At 35.3% G+C, this 19,680-nt stretch overlaps 1 protein-coding gene across 3 annotated transcripts in view; it reads left to right on the top strand.

The window, feature by feature from the left end:
• Positions 1-19,680, top strand: part of CBLB (Cbl proto-oncogene B) — a 125,565-nt gene that overhangs the window by 98,073 nt on the left and 7,812 nt on the right. For 2 of the 3 annotated variants that reach the window (XM_021400545.1, XM_021400561.1), the window contains exons 11-18: positions 146-331; positions 3,259-3,624; positions 6,137-6,231; positions 11,366-11,509; positions 14,616-14,704; positions 14,804-14,935; positions 16,132-16,269; positions 18,905-19,024. In XM_021400545.1, the coding sequence (XP_021256220.1) occupies positions 146-331; positions 3,259-3,624; positions 6,137-6,231; positions 11,366-11,509; positions 14,616-14,704; positions 14,804-14,935; positions 16,132-16,269; positions 18,905-19,024 (1,270 nt within the window). The remainder of the gene's footprint in view (positions 1-145; positions 332-3,258; positions 3,625-6,136; positions 6,232-11,365; positions 11,510-14,615; positions 14,705-14,803; positions 14,936-16,131; positions 16,270-18,904; positions 19,025-19,680) is intronic. The other variant, XM_021400552.1, reaches the window with a different exon arrangement.

Below are 19,680 nucleotides of genomic sequence, written 5' to 3'. Positions count from 1 at the left end.
TACATGAATTAAGAGTTGTGAGGTGTCCATTATTATGAATGACTATCAAGAAATACCTGGCAAGTATAAAATGTTTTACTTATGAAATGAAAGTTATTTACTTGATCATCGGGTAAACTGTAATTTTTCTTTTTCTGCCTTGAAGTGCAATGAGAGGCAGAATTCACCAGTGACTTCCCCAGGATCTTCCCCTCTTGCACAAAGAAGAAAACCACTTCCAGACCCCCTGCAAATCCCGCATCTTAGTCTTCCACCTGTACCTCCTCGTCTGGATCTTATTCAGAAGGGAGTAGCACGGTCACCGTGTGCCAGCCCAACTGGATCACCAAAGGTAACTCTTACTGACCCTTGTTTCTTTGCACGTGAAGATTCAGTAGTTTTATTTGGTTGTTTTCAATGTGAGCTTGCTTGCATGCTTCTGAACACTGACTATTAAGAAATTTTGTATACGTTCTCTTTTTCAGGAGTTTGTTCAAAAAGACTTTTAATTCCCTGTTGCTTAGAAAATCTCTCAATTAGATCAATGTTGATTAAGTCACCTGGAGATCCTTGTTTCCTTTGGTTGACTTTGGATGTGCCTGTCTCTTTGCATGATACGTTACATAGTCAGATGATTACAGCTATGTGCATTGGTCAAATGTGGCCTGTTAATTTGATGGTTATATTACACTTAGTGATGCTCCGAATTTTAAAAGTCATCAGTTTAACAATGCTGTAATGGATCAGTTCTGTAATAAACCCTGATTCGTGAGAACAAATAGAAGTGAAAATTTCCTGAAAGTAGGTTTAAAGGCCATTATCTCATTAAAATTACATGTTGTTATCTGATGGTAATTTGTGCTCTCTCGCACCGTACCCTGACAAAAAAAAATGCAAATAGCCTGCTTTTAAAACTATAAGTGGCATATATTATGACTCAAGTTTCAGGGGAAGTAATAATCATAGAATCTTTTGAGTTGGAAGGGACCTTTAAAGGTCATCTAGACCACTCCCCTGCAGTGATCAAGGACACCTACAGCTAGATCAGGTTGCTCAGATCCCACTCCAGTCTGACTTTGAATGTCTCCAGGGATGGGCGCTTCCCCCACCTCTCTGGGCAACTTGTTTCAGTGCTTCACTACTATTTACTGTAAAAAACTTTTTCTTGTATACAGCCTAAATCTCCCCCCCTTTGCTTTGAAGCCATTTCCACTTGTCCTATCACAATAGACCCTGCTAAAGAGTCTGTCCCCTTCTTTCTTATAGCCCCCTTTATACACTGAAAGGCCGCTATCAGGTCTCCCTGGAGCCTTCTCTTCTCCAGGCTAAACAGCCCCAGCTCTCTCAGCCTGTCCTTGTGGGGGAGGTGTTCCATCCCTTGGATGATTTTTGTGGCCCTCTACTGGGTACGCTTCAACAGCTCCACATCTCTACTGTACTGAGGACTCCACATTTGGATGCAGTACTCCGGGTGAGGCCTCACCAGTGCAGAGCAGAGAGGCAGGATCACCTCCCTTGACCTGCTGGCCACACTGCTTTTGATGCAGCCCAGGATGTGGTTGGCTTTCTGGGCTGCAAGGGCACACTCCTTTCTCATGTCCAGTTTATCATCCAGCAGTCATTTTTGGCAGGGCTGTGCTTCATTCGTACATCCTCCAGCTTGTACTGATAGTGGGGGTTGTCACGACCCAGGTGCAAGACCTTGCACTTGGATGTGTTGAACCTCATGAGGTTCTACTGGGCCCGCTGTTCAAGCCTGTCTAGGTCTCTCTGGATGGAATCTCATCCATCAGGTGTGTCAACTGCATCACAGCTTGGTGTCATCTGCAAACTTGTCACTGATCTCTATCTGTTCGTTGAGCCATTGACCACCACTCTCTGGATAACCACTCTCTGGTTACAATCTCACAAGAAGTTTCTTGTCCATTGAATAGTCCAACCATTAAAACCGTATCTTTCCAATTTGGAAAGAAGGATGTCTAAAGTTTAATTGCATATTGTGTTTTGTGAAACTAATGATACTAAAGAGTTAAAGACTTTTCAAGTGGGTAAGTATAAAGCAAAACAGCTATGTTTATTGCTCTCTATTGTGAGCTGCTGATTTTGTTGTAACTGCTGTATAGGGAGAGGGAATTCAATTTAAATTTTGATCTTAGTGAATTCGAATTTAAAATATGAAATGAAACTTACGTGCTAATAATAATCCAGTATGAAATACCTTTTTGTTACTTTTGGGTGGTTTTTGCTTCAAGCTTGAAAATCAGCTTTTTCAAGTTCTGATGGTTTATAATTCAGACGGAAGAATAGAAGTTTTGAGTAGTTTCTTTATCAAACTTCTTTAATCACGATTTTATGTTATTCAAGGGAAATTGTAGCACACTGAAAATCTAAAGACAAGTTGTTCTACCAAAACTACTACTGCAGTCAAAAACTCTTTACTTTTTCTTCAGTGAGAAGCAGCAACAACAAAAAATTTGGACTCCATTTTCTTTCTGCCTTGACAGTGAGAATTAATGTTTTTCTTAACTAGGATCTTGTTTAAATACTTCTTAATTTAATATATAATATAGTGCCTTATTTATATGAATCGACCTGCAGGTAGAATAACTTCTTTTTTGATATAAGTAACATCTTGAAGTGTTGCACTAAAAATAATGGTGGGCTAACCTGTGAAATCATAGAATCATAGAATGGCTTGAGTTGAAAGGGATCTCAAGGATCAACAGGCTCCAACCCCCCTGCCGCAGGGAGGGCCGCCAACCTCCATATCTAATACTAGACCAGGCTGCCCAGGGCCCCATCCAACCTGGCCTCAAACACCTCCAGGGACGGGGCATCCACAACCTCTCTGGGCAGCCTGTTCCAGCTCCTCACCACTCTCATAGTAAAGAAATTCCCCCTAATTTCCAACCTAAATCTTCCCTCCTTCAACTTAAAGCCATTTCCCCTTGTCCTGCCATTGTCTACCCTTGTAAAGAGTTTCTAGATTCTAGACAAATGTTATCAGTACATACGTTTGCCTTAGCCAATTGTCTCTCCCTTCTCCTATGCCTTCTTTGGTTCTTCATTTAACAGCAGAAATGAGGGTATACTTTCTGAAGAGAGACTGTGTAGTCTGTAGAGTGCAAAGAGAAAACTAACTTAAAACTTACTGGCAAGTTCTCTTCTGGTGCCTAGAAAATACCTCAGTTAGGAATGGCAAAACCATATTTGATCATGAAAGAAATGAAATAAACTTATGTATATGTAACTCTTTTTCCTGACTTTGATTTTGTTTAGTCTTCTCCTTGTATGGTGAGGAAACAAGACAAACCTTTGCCAGCACCACCACCTCCCTTGCGTGATCCTCCACCACCCCCACCAGAGCGACCTCCTCCAATTCCACCAGACAACAGGATAAGCAGACACCTGCATCATCCAGAGAGCGTGCCTTCCAGAGACCAGCCAATGCCCCTTGAAGGCTGGTGTCCCAGAGATGTGTTCGGGACAAGTCAGTTAGTAGGATCTCGAATAGGGAGTGACTCTTCTCCCAAACCAGGACTCACTGCAGTTTCAAACATAAATGGAAGGCACAACCGAATAAGTTCTGAGCAAGGATTTATGAGAAAACACAGACGTCACGAATTGCCTGTGGAAGGTGCCAAGGTATGAAATTAGGTGAATTCATTGAAGCCTTAATTTGATATCCTTCTGCAGCATTGTTTTCTTTGGCTACAGTGCTGGTGATTCTAAATCTTTCTTGTTGGTTATTAATAATAATCACGCCCTAAATAAATGGCTTGTTACATACTGCAATTTCTAAAGCAACAGTACATAAGGGCCTAAGTTAAAATTCAATTTTAACGTGAAACATTCTAAAAATGACTTGGAGAGAAAATTCTAGATTTGCTGTATTCTTTCAGCAGATGATTTGTACAGTTGGTGCATAATATAACTTCAGTTATGCAGCATCTCAGGTCCACTTTGAAAATGCTAAAATTATTTCTATGTTTGATGATGGGATAACAGGTGCTGCAGTTATCTCTGTGGAAGGTGAAATGAGGACATACATGGTAATGCCTTAAATCTATAAAACTATATATTTACATATAATCTATATATACAAATATACTTTAAAACTATATATTTACATATAATCTATATATACAAATATACTTTAATTGTTAGCTGAATTGTGTGCATGAGCAAAAGCTAAATATTCTAATCATCAGGTGGTCTTAATTATCTGTAAAATGTTATTTTCAAAGGAACATTAAATTAATAACAATTGTCAGTGTAATCTAATGGAAAAGATTAACCTACCTTGACTGTAAGAAAGAAGAAACAAATGCATCAAAAGCCAAGCTAAACATAGAATAGTATATTGTGTCTTTATTACTGACTACACAGGCCATAGCCTTGAAAATGTACAGTGGCACAACTTTAGTTACATTTTTTGATTTGATATTATCATCAGTACTTTAAACTTCATTCACGATAATTGGCAAGTATCTTTTTCAGTTGTTTACAGTAATGCAAATATCTTTAGGTGGATTTTTCTTCCTTTGGATTTAAGTCAGAGCTCCAGCTGCTGGAGTTGCATGTTGTTGTAATTTCTCCACAGCATTTTTGATTTTTCTTGGACAAAGTCCAATCCAGTGTCCAGTAATTCATTTTCAGCTCTGAGGGTGTTTGGAATTGTCATTTGCAATCTTTCCACTGATTGTCCAGCTTGGTTTGGCTGGGAGACATCTGCTTGTCACCTAAGAAGTACGATTGACTGTTCTTGGCTGCACTGAATAGTATGTATGTCTAGAACTATAGTGTTTTTTTCTGTCAAAAAAAAAAAGAAGACTGCTTCCATTTGTTAATTGAAGATATCTGAAAGAATAGAGTGGAGCAGTAGTCCTAGTATTAGTCAGCTTCAAATAACTTGCAAGACTGCATACTCTTGGAGAGGCCTGGGTTTGAAAAAAGAGCAAGTGGTGATGGCCTAAGGAAAAATTCATATTTCTGTTCTAATTGGTTTTATCAAAGCAGCTCTGTAATTTATTATAGAGCAGATTATTAACTCAATGTTGCTGCTCTTTTTTTGGTTGAAAACTATATAGCTTGTGCTTGTGGTTCAGTCACAAAAGTTAGAAATCATCAATTTTTCCTTTTCCCAAGATCACGGTGTTTATTTATTACCTGGATATTGTGATAATTTTGAAAGTGTGATATTGAAATTCAATTACTATTGGTAAAAAGCATATATTTATGTGATGAAAAGTGCTTAAGAAGTTCACGGTATTATATATAATAAGAATGTTCTTTCATCAGAATTGAGGTAAAGACCAAAATTTTACTTAGAACTAGACTGTAGTTTAAAATGTAGAGATTTTCATCTCCTTTTAAAAGTATTCTGGGTTTATATTTTCGGCAATACATTCAAATAGCCATATAACATTCCAGTTGTGGTTAGGCACAGCATTGAAGCAGATGGAATGAATACTTCTCAAATCAGAATAACTACTTAGTGTGGAAGAGTGATTGTAACCTAGAGGAGTTATATAGGTATTTCTTTAACCAAATGCTGTTTGAAATGTCATGTTCAGTTAATAGGTCTAAGCCATTTGGTTAAATGGAGTAACTGACAACTCTGAATTACCATTTGAGGATGTATGAACATTCTCAAGGGTAACATTTCATGAATTTTCGTCCCTGATTCATTTTTCAATCATAATAGAGTCTTTTTGCTCTTGGTTAAGACCAAGAATCCAGAAGACAGATCTACATTCTCCAGGTACAGCACCGCAGAGGTTTAAAAAATAGTGTTTAACATGCTGTTCCTGTTGTTTTCCATCTGTACTCCATCTCTGTTGCTTTCATCAGTTTGCAATCTTGAAATCTTAGTTTTCCCCAAGTGGTTCAGCTGTAACTGGATAGTCCATCTAGGAACTGTGACATGAAACTTCCTCTTTTGGTAAAATTTAAAGCAAGCATGTTCTACAACTCCCAAATGGGATGAGCTAAAATTGTTATTGAAAGAGTCACTTAAGAGTATAGATCTGTCACATGAACTCCTAGGAAAGTTTTAATGTGTAGCCTTCTCAAAGTCTGTTTTGTAATATCTGGTTGAGGAACGTCTCTGGTGATAAACAGAAGAGAGTCATTGTAACTTTTACATGATTTTTAGGTATTTTCAAATGGTCATCTGATAAATGAAGAATATGATGTCCCTCCACGGCTTTCACCTCCTCTTCCAGCTGCCTCCACCATCCCTAGTATAAAGTAAGTTAACTGTAATTAATAAATTTCCTTTATAGTTAATGTCAGATAATAGCACTGTTTCTGTGGTGCTAAATGGAAACAGAAAAAAAAAGAAAAAAAATAACCAATATCAATTGGTGATATGTTTTCCATGACACTTCAGTGTGTTTTTACAAAGGAAATGTAAATTTCTTTTATGAAGTAGGAACAATTCTAATGTTAATTGAACATACTACGTTTTATAGCAAAAGAATAAATTGTGGCAGATCTTGCTTGTAGGTATTCGGCAGTGGAAGCAGGACCTGTCCATTCCATTTTTGGCTCTACTACTATTGAAGAAGTATGATCAAAGCTACCTGTTGCAAGAGATGGGGGGTTCTAGAGACAATGCTAAGCATAAAGAGCATAATTTGTGTGTGTGTTCACGTGCGCTCTGTCTCTAATCTAGGCAAATTTTCTGGACATTCTGTACAGGGGAGCTTTTTGTCATGGCAGTATCAGTAGTTGTAAACTACTCTGTCTCCCAGTAATACTGCGGTTTTAAAGATGTTGCTTTACAATCAGTTGTGCATAATTGGTCCCCTGTTTAGATGAATCTCCTTGGACTGACTGCATCTTCCAAAATATACGTAGCTCCTGGGTTGTTCCGCAGCCTATAGATCAGAAAGAGAAAGAATTGACTCTGATGGACAAATTACATACTTGAGTATTCTAAAGCAAATTACTGAATTCTGAAGAAGGGAAGTTTTTTATTTTTATAGTGTTGAAATAAAAAAAAAAGTTTCATGAAAATCTCATTTCTTTGCAGAGTTTTTTTACAAGTATATCCTAGAATCAAAGTACAGCATTGTACAGCATTCACTGGAAATGCCTCAGTATGTTTTCACAAAGTATTTTTCCTCCTATTAAATTGACTGCATTAAGTGTTCATAAATATGTTCTACTATATTTGGTTCAAAATACTCATATTTTCCCTAACTGTGCTACTGTAATCAATCTAGTGCAAGTTTCTAATTTTTCTCTCCTCTCTAATCTCTGCAGAGTTTTGATTTGAGAGCTAGTTTATATTACACAGCTCTAAGGCATTTTTTTCCTGGTAATTTTCATAAGTCTGTAGTTTCTAAGGTTTAACTGGAAGATACATTGACCAGGTATGAAATGCCTTAGTCTAAATAACAATGAGGCAAAATGATGCTTAGAGCTTCAGAATTCCATTATTCTGACATCCTCGCTTAACTTATTTGATCAGTTTTTACTGAATATGACATAGCAAATATAACTTTTTTTAACTGAATTGCATGAGTTTAATATCAGTATTATCTTTTTTTTTCTGGAAACAGGGCTAATTTATTTTCAATTTGTAAGATTTATTATTATTATCCATACATTATTCATGGAATGTTGGACTCATGTTAACTAAGCATCTACTTTTTATTTTCCACTTAGCTGCAGTCCCTACTTGTGAAAACAGTTATTCTTTTATTGGACTGATGTAATTATATCAGATTATTTTTAGCAGTTTCAATCAAATTGCTTTTTTCTTCTCAACAAATAAAATAAAACTTTTAGATCAAAGATATAAAACAGTTCTTCCCTCAAACTTACACGTTTTCAAGGTAAACAGTTTTTGTTTTTATTCCTGTGAGTAGGTCCCATTTTCCTACATCAGTAAAAATTGGTCTCAAAAGTTCTATATGCTATAGTATTATTTACTCTCTTTTTGAGTATATATGAAACGTTCAATTCCAAGTACCTTTTATATTCTATACATATGTTAGGAATAAGTAGTTGCCTTGAGGTGGTTGAGGAAAAGTACACAGAAAGGTATTTCTCCTCCTGTTATCCCTTTTATCCTCGCTAGCTGACTTTGAATGTGAAGTCATTATTCCATTGAAGGAAAGTGAAAAGGCTTGGATATCATGGCTTCCTTGAAATCAGTCTTTGCTGTGGTGCTTTTAGAAGGAGCACTGCTGACACAAGGGTTTCCAGACACCTGAGAAAGGATGCTATACAGGACTTAGCTTGGCAAGCTTGACGAATCAGTGAGTTTGGCTGCAGCAGCTACTCTCAGATAATTCTTGCATGCATTCTTACCCTGTGATAAACAGAAAATTGTATACTCCCCTGTGTATGAGCGCAAACTGTTTTATATATCCTTAGCGTTTCAATCTTAGCTTATAGTGGCATATTCATCTGTTTAATAACAAAAATCTGTAAAATATTTGCCTGCTTATCTTACTACTTTGTGTAGAATGGTAATCTTACAGTAGAACAATAGAGATTTAATGAAACAAATAGATCTCAAATAAATTTAAGTAATCATGGAGAAAAGCGAATATACTTCTAAAAGAACAATGCCATGGAGTTTTGGAGTCAACTATTACAAATGGATTTCAAATCGAAAGAGCAGTGTGATTTATTTAGAACTATGAATCGTGAAAAGTTAATGTATGAGACAATTTTAGGAATCTAATGAAGAATATACTAGTTATATGTTAGTACCCATAAGCTGCTTTACAAATCAAAAGCACCTTTTAGATATTAATTGCATAATATATAACCCAGCAAATATTTTCCTTACTTTAAGGACAGCATGAAAGAGACTTTACTAGCATGAAGGGCTTGTCTAAGGCTACGCTGTACTTGGAAGCAGGAGATGTAGAACCTAAGTCTTTAAAAATTCCAAACCAGTAATGATTTCTCTGCAGTACAATGTTGTTGGAAATCGATTTTAGCATAAACATACTGATATTTGTGGAATGAAGTTATAGCTTTGTTTTAACATAAATTAAGTTATTGTGTCTGCTGAATATATAAGACAGAAAGCAGAGGCTTTCTGAACTAGATAAAGAAGGGAAAAATTTATTTTTTGTACTCCTTGAATATCCTAAATTTAGTTACTTTTTAAATTGTCAGTATTTAAGTCAGTATATAAGTCTCAGCTTTCCTAGGAACTACTTCTGTCAGGAAGCTGATAAGACTAGCTATTACAATGCTGTACTTCAGGAGGTGGTCCAGCTCTCAGTTTTTACCCTGTGGATTTCCTTTAAAAAAAAAACAACCTAAATCTAATTAAATAACTAATCAGCAATCTAAATCTTTCCTATAACCAATTTCAAATAGTGCCTTCAGAGAGGATTGTTTGTTTTCTTTGTGTTTGTTTCCCATTTGTAGCCTTTGAAATGGGCTTCACACACCACCACCAAGCTGGCTTCCATATTGCTTGGTGTTGGACATTTCTGGTGTAGATACTAACACTGACATTTTTTCAATTTGTGATTGCTTTTAAAATTCACAGGCTTATATTTTTTGTATAATATCTTCAGAACATTCTGGATTGCCATGTAGGAATGGTTGCACATCCACAGTTATTCTTAGTGGACCTTTGAACTGTCTGAGCATAATACAGACTTCTCATTGTTCTGTTACATTTTTACTTGCTTTAAATGTCCATACAGCAGTAACACAAACCTGTTGCCTCTTCAACTTGGAGATCAAAGATGGAAAAAGCATTTCATACTGCATTGCTGTATTTACAAAAGACCTTTTGCTCCCTCTACAGAAGGTGGTTGAATACTGCAATGTACAGTTTGCGGTTCAGTGTCATAAATCTTCTTTCACCTTGTGTTTAACAGGAGCATATTTGCAAAAAACTTGAGTTCCCATCTTCCATGAGTTTGTTGATGAAGTAATGAGTGTATTACTGGTTGAAGGAAAGAGTGTCTGAGTGGCTAGGAGTAGCTAGGGAGCTCTAGACTAGGAACATATTAAAACACAAGCAACATGTCTGCCTCCTACTTTCTCTGTTCTTTTTCATTCTCCCTTGTTTGTTTATTTACTGACTGGTATTCATGGCAGTTCATTTTTGCTCATAGTGTACTCAGATGTTCTGAAGTTATTTAGCATAGTCTAAAATAAATTGTGAAAGGCGTAAGATTTTCCTATGTGAAGAAGTGTATGTGCATGTTCAATCACGTGCTCCTTGTGTTGGAAAAAATGAGAAGATGAGCCTGACTTGTCACTTCAGCTCTTGCCTTTATGATAAAATTGAACAAATTTGATCATCAGAGAAGAAATTATGTCCACTTCTGTCTCATTTTTCCTATGGTACTTAAAAACTTCCCTAAATTATATATTAAGTAGATGTGTCTTGTAATGTGGCATGTAGTTCAGCTCAGGAGCCGCAAATCAAAATGGCCATGAATGCATTTCACATCTTCCTTTGAAGTCCTCCAGCTATTGATTTTTTTTTGTACTAGTTATTACATAATTTAATATCCAAATGATTTTTAAAGATACACAATTAGTGTTCTGCTAGTTTAAGAATCTAGTGTCTGTTTATGGTTTTTAGTATGATTAAGCAGAAGTTAAATTAAGCCCTTATGTAAGCTTCTGTATGTCAAACGGCTTGTGAGTTTCTTACTGATTTTAATGTATCAGTATAATTGCTATAAGCAGAGAGGCTATGTATGTAAAAGATGATATTGATTGCCACTTAGATAACCTAGGTTTTTTTATGTCTAATGAAGACTGAAGGTATGTTGAGCTTTTTAATATTTGGCAAAATGACTTCCCCTAGATGGTGCTCACTGAAATGAATTTTTTTGCCCATTGTTTTTTTTAAAACACAAAACCAATTAGAAGGACTTAATCTTTAGCTCTACAATAAAACTAATATCCAGCAGTATTCTCCAGAAGGAACATTTTTTTCACCCATCAATAGGGATTGTAAACCTACCTGGGAGTTCATTATTGTAAGGGCTGGAACAAGATGGAAATTGTGAATGTCCACTGCCTAGATACTATCTGACCTGAATTAACTTTGTTTAGTTCTTTTGATAAGTGCAAACAGCTTAAGCCTTCTAAGCGCATATTTAGTACTCTAGTTCTTTGCAATTCCCTGTTATGTCATGCTTGCTTAAAGTAGCTGTTTGACTCTTAAAAGGTCTGCTCCCTGTTTCTCTTAAGTATTCTCGCTGACAGAAAAGCCAGTAATCTTTAAGCTTGTTTGACATGGTATTTTTTTTAACCTTACATGTAGCTGGCATGTATTGAGGATGTTTATGCTAGAGAAAAGTTTCTTCTGTATTGTACTGAAGACAACTATCTAACAGTTATGTCGAAGCAGAACTGATCTTTTTTTTCATCTCAATAGGTGCCCTGTTTCCTCAGCAAATTCTCTGTCTGATAAATCAAGGGATCATACAGATGATGATGATGAATACAAAGTTCCTTCTTCACATTCTATAATACTGAGCTCTCAACCACCTCATTGTCATAATATAAAACCTGTTGCTCGGTAAGGTCATTTAGCAATCTTGAAAGCAACTTACTCACCAAAGTCTGTCTTTTCCAAAATTTAATTGTATTTACAGTGATGGTTGTATGATGTCTAAAATGTTTTATCTTTTCAAGTTTGTGTTATTTATGCTTCTGTTTCATTTGACCACCATCACAATCATATACCTGCTAAGTTCACTGTATTGTATCTCTGTGGGTATGATATTATTTGTTTTTTGAATACCACTTCTGAGGAAGAGGACTTTTTTGTTACTCACATGGAATAAGGCTCTTTTGCTTTAAACATATTCTAAAGTATTATCACAAAATGTCACACTTAAGAATTATTGATAGATTATATCAAGGAGATTTTGAGCCAAAGAACATGACATCTGAAGGCTATGTCATTCATGGTGAACTTCTTGATCTTTGAATCATAAAGCAAATCTAAATGTCTGGAAAGAAGAGAATAAGTCTTTGCAGAAAAAAGGACCAATTCCTTACTTTTCCTGTAGGGCAAAAGTATGATATTGAAACCAGTTATTGATATAAATTTCAGGCTCTTTGCTGTTAAAGAATGCAGTGATGTATTGCCTTTTTTCCCTCTCTGTCATAATATGATGTCAAGAACCCACTACCAATAAAGCTCAACGTATCTCTCATCCCAAAATAAGCCAATTAGAATTTTTTAGACCTCTTCAGTCAGACATTTATAGCATAAATAAAAGATCACTCATTGCATGCAAGTTAAAAATTATGAGAAACAGAATTGTTGTACAGCCTTCATTGCATGTATATGAATGTTTCACAGCTGTCTTAGCTTTATGATCTTGAGCACTTAAATGCCCTACTGGACAATCTTGATTCTCATTAACTCTGTATGCTTAGGAACTGGGGGGAAAAAAAAATGCCTTTCCGTCTGTGCTTTTTTAAAATCTCATAGGATGTATAACTTAAAACTTCTAAGTATTATCCAGCAAAAGCATTAATGTTTTTTTTCTTCTCATAAATGTTTAGCACCTTTCAGTGTCACCTTCTTTTACCTCTTTTTTCTAAATGTTTCATCCTCTGCTCTTAGATAATGCTTAGCAATTTCAGTAAACAGAAGAGCCCGCAGAATTTTAGATTTCTTGAAATTTACAAACAATTCTTCCGTCTTATTTTAGAATTATATCACTTCTGAGATTTCTTGCTATTTTTCTAGTAGATCTGTCAATTCTAAAAATTATACAGGATTAATAAAAAGAGATAATTCACAGTCCTATTTTCTGGCAGGTTTGTTAAAGCTGCTCTCCTCCTACATAGCGGCAAGTTCAGCAATAAAAAATGGAAAGAGAGAATTTCAGCATTAGTGTAACTAGACATTAGAAAAGTGTTATGTTAGTCACTCACTATCTTTTTCCTAATAATGCTTTTTCTGAACAGAAAAAAAAAACAGAAGGCCTGCTTGTTGGTACTAATTTGCTGCTATTTTTTTAGTGCTGTCTACTGTCAATGTAAAGAGGTATTTCAGGGTGATTTGTATACTGATTAGTTTACTGGACTCTTTGTGAAGACTTAAGTGGTGCCATGTTATCTTACCTACCTAGTTGATTAATTTATTGAAAACACAGAATATACTCATCCTGAAGGTAGAAAAGATTCTTAATTATTTAGTATATATGATGATGAGTCAAAGGAAGTGTTGCATCTACTGCATTTGAGAAACTGAACTAATCTAATTTTTTAAGATAGAATCAACACTTACTTTACCACTTCCCTGGGGAAATTAATTCATAATAAAATACTTATTACCATTAGTTTTATTTGCTTGTTGTTTTTTGATTGTTTTTTAAAGTCTTGTAATTATTCTTACATTTATTTCATTACTCCTAGTTTTAACTGGGATTGGGATGACAAACACAATTTCACTTCCTCTTTCATGTTTATGTATTTTCAATGATTCTGGACCTTTATTCATCCCTCCTTTCTGTATGGCCAAAGGAGATAGCTTTACTAACGTTGACAATATTGGTAAAAACCCAAGATGTGAAATTTTAACTGTATATAGCTCTAACAGATTTGCCAATGTTTGTTAATAATGACACGTAGAGTGTAGTTGTAGTTTTTAATTTTTAAACTGGAGTTGTTTAGCATGGTGGTCTTTTTCTAGTGAAACTTTCTGATTCTTTCTGACTATGTGGGATCTGCAGCTCCAAAGGCAGGAGTCGTTTTCTAATTCTTTGACATTTATTTAAACAATATTTAATATTATGAAAAGGTTTTTCTTCCATTTTATTTCCCCATAGTCTTTGAGTAGTCATTTTACAAAAAAAAAATAATAATCTGCAGTAGATTTTTTTCTTTTAAGATTATGGATTTCTTTGTACTTTGTTTCATTAACTCTAAGTGAATTTTCATATTTAACCTGATACTCTTATTTAATTTTGAGAGACTGATACATTTAAAAAAAAAAAAAAGGAAAATTCTAATACAAGTATCAGTGAGACTGAGTTTTTCTATACAGAAACAGATGTCTACAGAACTGCTTTGGCTCGATCATTTTTCATTTTAAATAATTGGCTAATGTTTTACTTGAAATTTGTTATTGACAGTGGCATGTTATGGTTTTCTGCTTGTTTTATTTGTTGTTATTTTATTTTGTTTGTCTTTAAATTATTTTCCTATGTGGATAATGACCAAAATTCCCTTTTGCCCTCTTAGTATTTTAGCTAGTAGAAGTTTAACAGTTGGAAAACAGCATTGAGTGTATGCATTAAATGTGTGAATAAACCAATGATCTGACTTCTGAAGTGAGGGCTATATTTAACATAAGTGATTCTATGATATGATTCTTCCTGTACCTTGAGTAAGTTACTTAAACCATGTCAGAATACCACCAAGAAAGCAGTATAATTCTTCAAAGGAGTTTTAACGAGAGCTATCCAGTACCTAAACTCAGTAAAAAAACAAAACAAAAAAAAAAAAAAACAACAACAACAAAAAAACCCTATAAATTTTAGAATTGATGCAGATCATCATCTTTCATTTGTTTCTGTAGTGGACTGCTGGCTTAAGCACTTTAATTCTGGGAATTAATACTTGGTTAACTGGTTGATTACTTTCTTTCTAATGTCTGTCTTCAGGGTTTGTGAGAATGGTCAATGTGCTGGAGTGACAAATGGAACACACAGTGTTACCTCTGACCTTAAGAAATCAAAACATCCAGAGTTAGGTATGTTTTAATTTTTCACCTTTTAGCAAGAAAACTTACTCTGTGCTATTCCAGGGGTACAGCAAGAAAACATTCACTTCTTGTAATTGTGTCATTCAGGAGATGTCTATGATGCACCTACCGTTCCGGTACCTTTGCCACCTGCACGACCTCCTACCAGAGACAACCCAAAACACAGCTCTTTGCTCAACAGGACACCCTCCGATTATGATCTTCTGGTGCCCCCTTTAGGTTGCAGATTTTTTGCTGATTACATTTAATGGTTTACACAGCCTAGATTAACCAAATGCCATGTTTACTGAAAAACAACAAATGTTGAGTATGTTAAGAGTACCAAACAAACAATGGGCTAAAAATTACAGCTGTACATCAATACTTGCCAGTGTGGCATCTGTCTGTAAGCCCTCATGCAAGACAGATGAACAGATAAACTAAGTCTGGATTCAAGCTACAAAGAAAAACAAGACTGTTTTGTGTAAAATAGATAAAAAATTACTTGGATTGTTGCATTTCAATGCGTGGAGGGTTTCTGGTTGTAGCTTAAATAATTACGTTTATTTTATCATATAAAAAAGATGAATTGCCAAATGATGGTATTTAAGTCAAAGAAAACTTAATTAGGTTACATTAGTAAGTTTATTTGTATTGCTTTTCCAATGTCAAAGGACAGTTCAAAACTCACTGCTGCCTACAGTTACAAAAAGCTATCTTTCCCAGTCCAGACTTACAGTCCTGTGCCAACAAGCTTAACATTTTGAGGTCAATAATATTAAAGAAGACACTCTGCACATACTGGGACTGAGCTTGGCCATCACACCCACCTTCGTCGACAAACTTAATTGTATCATTGCTAGACTGTACTGTATGTGTCATCATCCAATTTTCTGGTTCCATAAAATCTCTTGAACACTGCTTGGTAACTCTAGTCCTGTCTGTATTACCTTTATGTAAGGGGACAGTTATTTTGCCAACTATAGAAAAAATCACTTTGTATATTGGGTCAGAGCTTTAGAACAGCAGATAAAGACAGCAGATTGGATGTAGTCAGCATTGGTATTTGACTATAAATGTATTTTCATAGCCACTGAAGCATTATTGTTATTCTACACTGACAATCAATGAGACTTTCATTACAATACCGTCTTCGTAGTTGAGCCATTTAAAAGACATTCCTCCCCCTCTCCATCCCAGAAAAGAAACTGAGCAATGCAAACGGTCATTCAGAGCATGTTTTATAAGAGGACTGTGCATAGTAAGAGTCAGGCTAACAATTTCATTAATGCAGTCACTGAACTGCTAGATAAACCCCAGGAGCAAGGGCCACGGCAGCTAGAGAAAAATCAGTTTTAAACAATTCTGTTTAAAACAATGTTTTAAACAATGCTTTATGAAATTTTGTTCATCTAATAAGTCTTTCCAAAATGCAGGTGAAGATGCATTTGATAGTTCACCTCCTTCACTACCACCGCCACCACCACCTGCTAGGCACAGCATCACTGAGCACACAAAACCGTCTGGCTCAGGAAGTCGACCTCCTTCAGGACATGAACTGTTCCTTCATCCTGGTACGAATATAAAAAGAAACAATATATTTTATTTTATTTATTCCAGAAGTGTAACTGTTATGCAGTAAAGTTGTCATTAGGCTTCAGAAGTCTGTTTTGTTTACACCTTAGTATATGGATAAAGAAGATATACAGATATATAAGAAATAGTTTTGCTTTGTTTTTTTAACTGTTTTTGAATGGTGGAGTTGAAAAAACACTGAATAAGATAACTCAACTTGTCATTATCACGAAGGAATAAAAAAAAAAGTCAATATTTTCATACAAGGCAAGACATTTTGTTAAATTGTACTTTTCTCGTATTAGTTGTTACTTCCAAAGTACCCAGTTTTCTGTTGTGATCTGGGGCATTAGTATGTATCCTCTTGTCAATTCCGTTGTTTTTTATAGTTCATTAATAATTCATGTATGGTTATTTTTTTTTTCCAAGTTGATACTTGGGGAAAAACTAGAAAACAAGAGACAATAATGCCCTGTTTTATTAGAATGGTTGCTGTAAAATTTTGCAGCACAACTGTATTAATTGTGAACATAGCTGCAGGACCCTGTGGTTTCAGAATTTTTTGTAAGTAGTCAAATTTTCACCTAGCTTTTCCCACAGATCACTATCACATTTTTAGCCCAGTATTTTACTTATAAAAGTCATTAAAGTTATGTTTAAAATTCATAACCTTGAGTTTGATGAGTGTTTGATTTTTGGGTTAATTGAGTAAATTTGTTGCTTGGTAATACAAGTTACAACAAGGTTTTTGTGGGTTACAGTGCATGTCTACCAAGTGAATTTTTGTCCCCGTTATAGAAGCTTCCAAACAATGCTGGTGTCTATGTTTATCTGTTCCAAGAATATTTGTGATTAGATCTCTTCCCCTTTCCTATCTGTTGTCAGTGATTAGCTGTATCGAGAGGTTTAAATTTAAATGTTTCGGTGATAGTGTCAGAGGAGTGCAGGAATGTAGATGACAAGCAAATGTATGCAAATCTGTAATCGCCTGTGAGGTTGTAGGGTGTTTTTCTGGCCTTGTAAATGATGCCAGCTGTGGTATTAAAGTGAGGTAGTTTAGGTTGAACCAAAATAAAATGTTTTGAAAAGTTTTCATTGCATATATATATATATATATATTTTTTTTTTTTGCCATCAGTCAAGATCTGAGCATTGAGTAATTAACCAAAACTGTGTATGTTTGATAACGTGGAAATCAGCTTCTGCATGCATCCAGGTAAAAAAGATTAAGCATGCTGCAGGATGTAAAGGTTGATCGCAAATACAGAACCAGGGACTAAATTACCTTCAACACTTCAAAATAAAAATAATGTAATCTTTAGCACTTCAGTCTGAATGGGTACTTCACTTGTGTAATCTGAGGCAGAAATACACTCTGCACCATTCAGTTCTAATATGAATGGTCAGGGGAAAGTCCTCCCTCACCCCCAGAAGCATACAAGCTCTGATCTGTCTTATATATCAGTTCCCAGATATATGCAGTGTTTTAAAATATTATATCCAAATAATCTGAAGAAGCATCTCTGATAATGTTAAAAAAAAAAAAAAAAACTATCTTTTCATTAAATATCTGGAGAATGTATTTATGGCCATTCATTCTTCTTCATATTTACATAGGGAATACAATCTTATAACAGCACTTCTCACTAGCCTTGTAAGCGTGCACATCTACTTGAGCATACATGCATTTGTGAGATGATCTTTTTAAATTCCATTTTGATTCTTATGGCATTTCTAAAGACATATTGACGTATTTCACACTTTGTGTTGTGCCGAATAAACTACTGCAAATGATTTATGATGCATTTTTTGAGGATTGATTTCCATGCAGGTCTTCAGAGTGATATCTTAGCTATTCTTCTGAGCCCCTGAGATTAGAATAATAATCTCACCATCAACAATAGCGAAAGGTTGCACACATGCAGAAGCCAGGTCCAAGGTGATGTTAAAAGCTTGTTCAGCTGCCTCCACAGTATTAAAAAAAAAAAAAAAAAAAAAAAAAAAAAAAAAAGGAGCATTTAAAGGGGGCCACAGTATGCCAGGCCTACACATTTCTCTGATTTCTCTGATTTTTTTTTAAATTCTGTTCCTCTAATCAGGAGACTGAAAAAGCCTCCTTACAGCTTTTAGCAGTCCCTGTAATGTTCACTCAGTAACTGGGTCTGTGCAAGTAAGAAATTTGCCTAGCAGTCTTGATGGACTGCAAACCATTCAAGTGTTAACTGAGCTCTAACCAAACTACTAGCTAGCAGAGATACTTCTAATTTTGCTATTTCAGGTCTGGCAGCAACTTCCATGTTTTACCAGCCAAAGTCCTTGGAGTGTCAAGGCTGAGTAATTGAAAGGTACATCATGAATGTTAACAAAAGACCAATAGTCAGCGCAAGGTTGACCGCTTTTACTCCTGTTTTGCTCTCCTCAAGACACAGCTACGTGTATTCTGTGCAAGTGTTGAATTTGGATGTGTAGATGCATACACTCACACTTTGGGGAACACCTCTGTTTGGATTCATGGCTTTTTTTTTTTTTTTGAAAAGAAGCTCTTTTAAGTCTAAGTTCTGTGTTTCAGCCCTTCCTCTTCACCAAATAATAGTTCTAATAATTCTAAGACATTTTATTGTTTTATTATTACAGATCCTCATTTTGATCCAATAACTGGTCACGTTCCCTTGCCACCTGTTCGTAGAGTAACTGGAGAAAATGTCAAGACAAATAGGACATCTCAAGACTATGATCAGCTTCCTCCCTCTTCAGGTAAGGTAGAAAACTGTTCCTATAGAGAGTTACAGCTTCATGAAACAGATAACTTTAATCCATAATGTCAAATAAGACAGTTTCTGGTAGCAGAAGTATCACTTTACTAAAGCACAAAAATATCAATGGGTAGTTAGAGACTAAAGTTCTGCAGTTTATAGGTAAAAATGGCTACCTGTTTCTTTGGGGTCATGAAGATATTATGGCACCAGTTTATGCCAAGCAGAATGCTAAGGTGATTTCTAGTGTCCCTTATTTTTTGAGAGCAGCAAGGGGATTTCTGCTGTCGTTGAGTACGTAGGAGATCAGAAGTTATTCAGGGACCATAAGCCTCTTCTGGTTTTGTTTTGTTGCTTCTTCAAAAAAAGTAGTTTTACTTTCGGCAGTATTATTAATTTCTGATCTTTTTTGCTACTATGCCTGTCTGAGGTTCTAAGAAAATTTTAAAATTCTTTCTTTTGAAACTGCAAGAACTAAAACCAATTCAAATTCAATCTTGGAACAAAATAGGTACAGTAGAGTCAATTTTTCTGCTATTAATATTGTACTTACTGTTTTCAGAGTAAATTTAAATTAATTTAAATATATTAAAATATTTACAGTATTACTTGTATTCCAAAATACTTCGACCAATTTGTAGACAAATTTTATTTTAT

This window comes from Numida meleagris, chromosome 1 (genome assembly GCF_002078875.1).
Source record: "Numida meleagris isolate 19003 breed g44 Domestic line chromosome 1, NumMel1.0, whole genome shotgun sequence".
In the NCBI taxonomy this organism is placed as follows: domain Eukaryota; kingdom Metazoa; phylum Chordata; class Aves; order Galliformes; family Numididae; genus Numida; species Numida meleagris.
The sequence above is the reverse complement of the archived record's forward strand: the minus strand, read 5'-3'. Positions and strand labels throughout refer to the sequence as shown.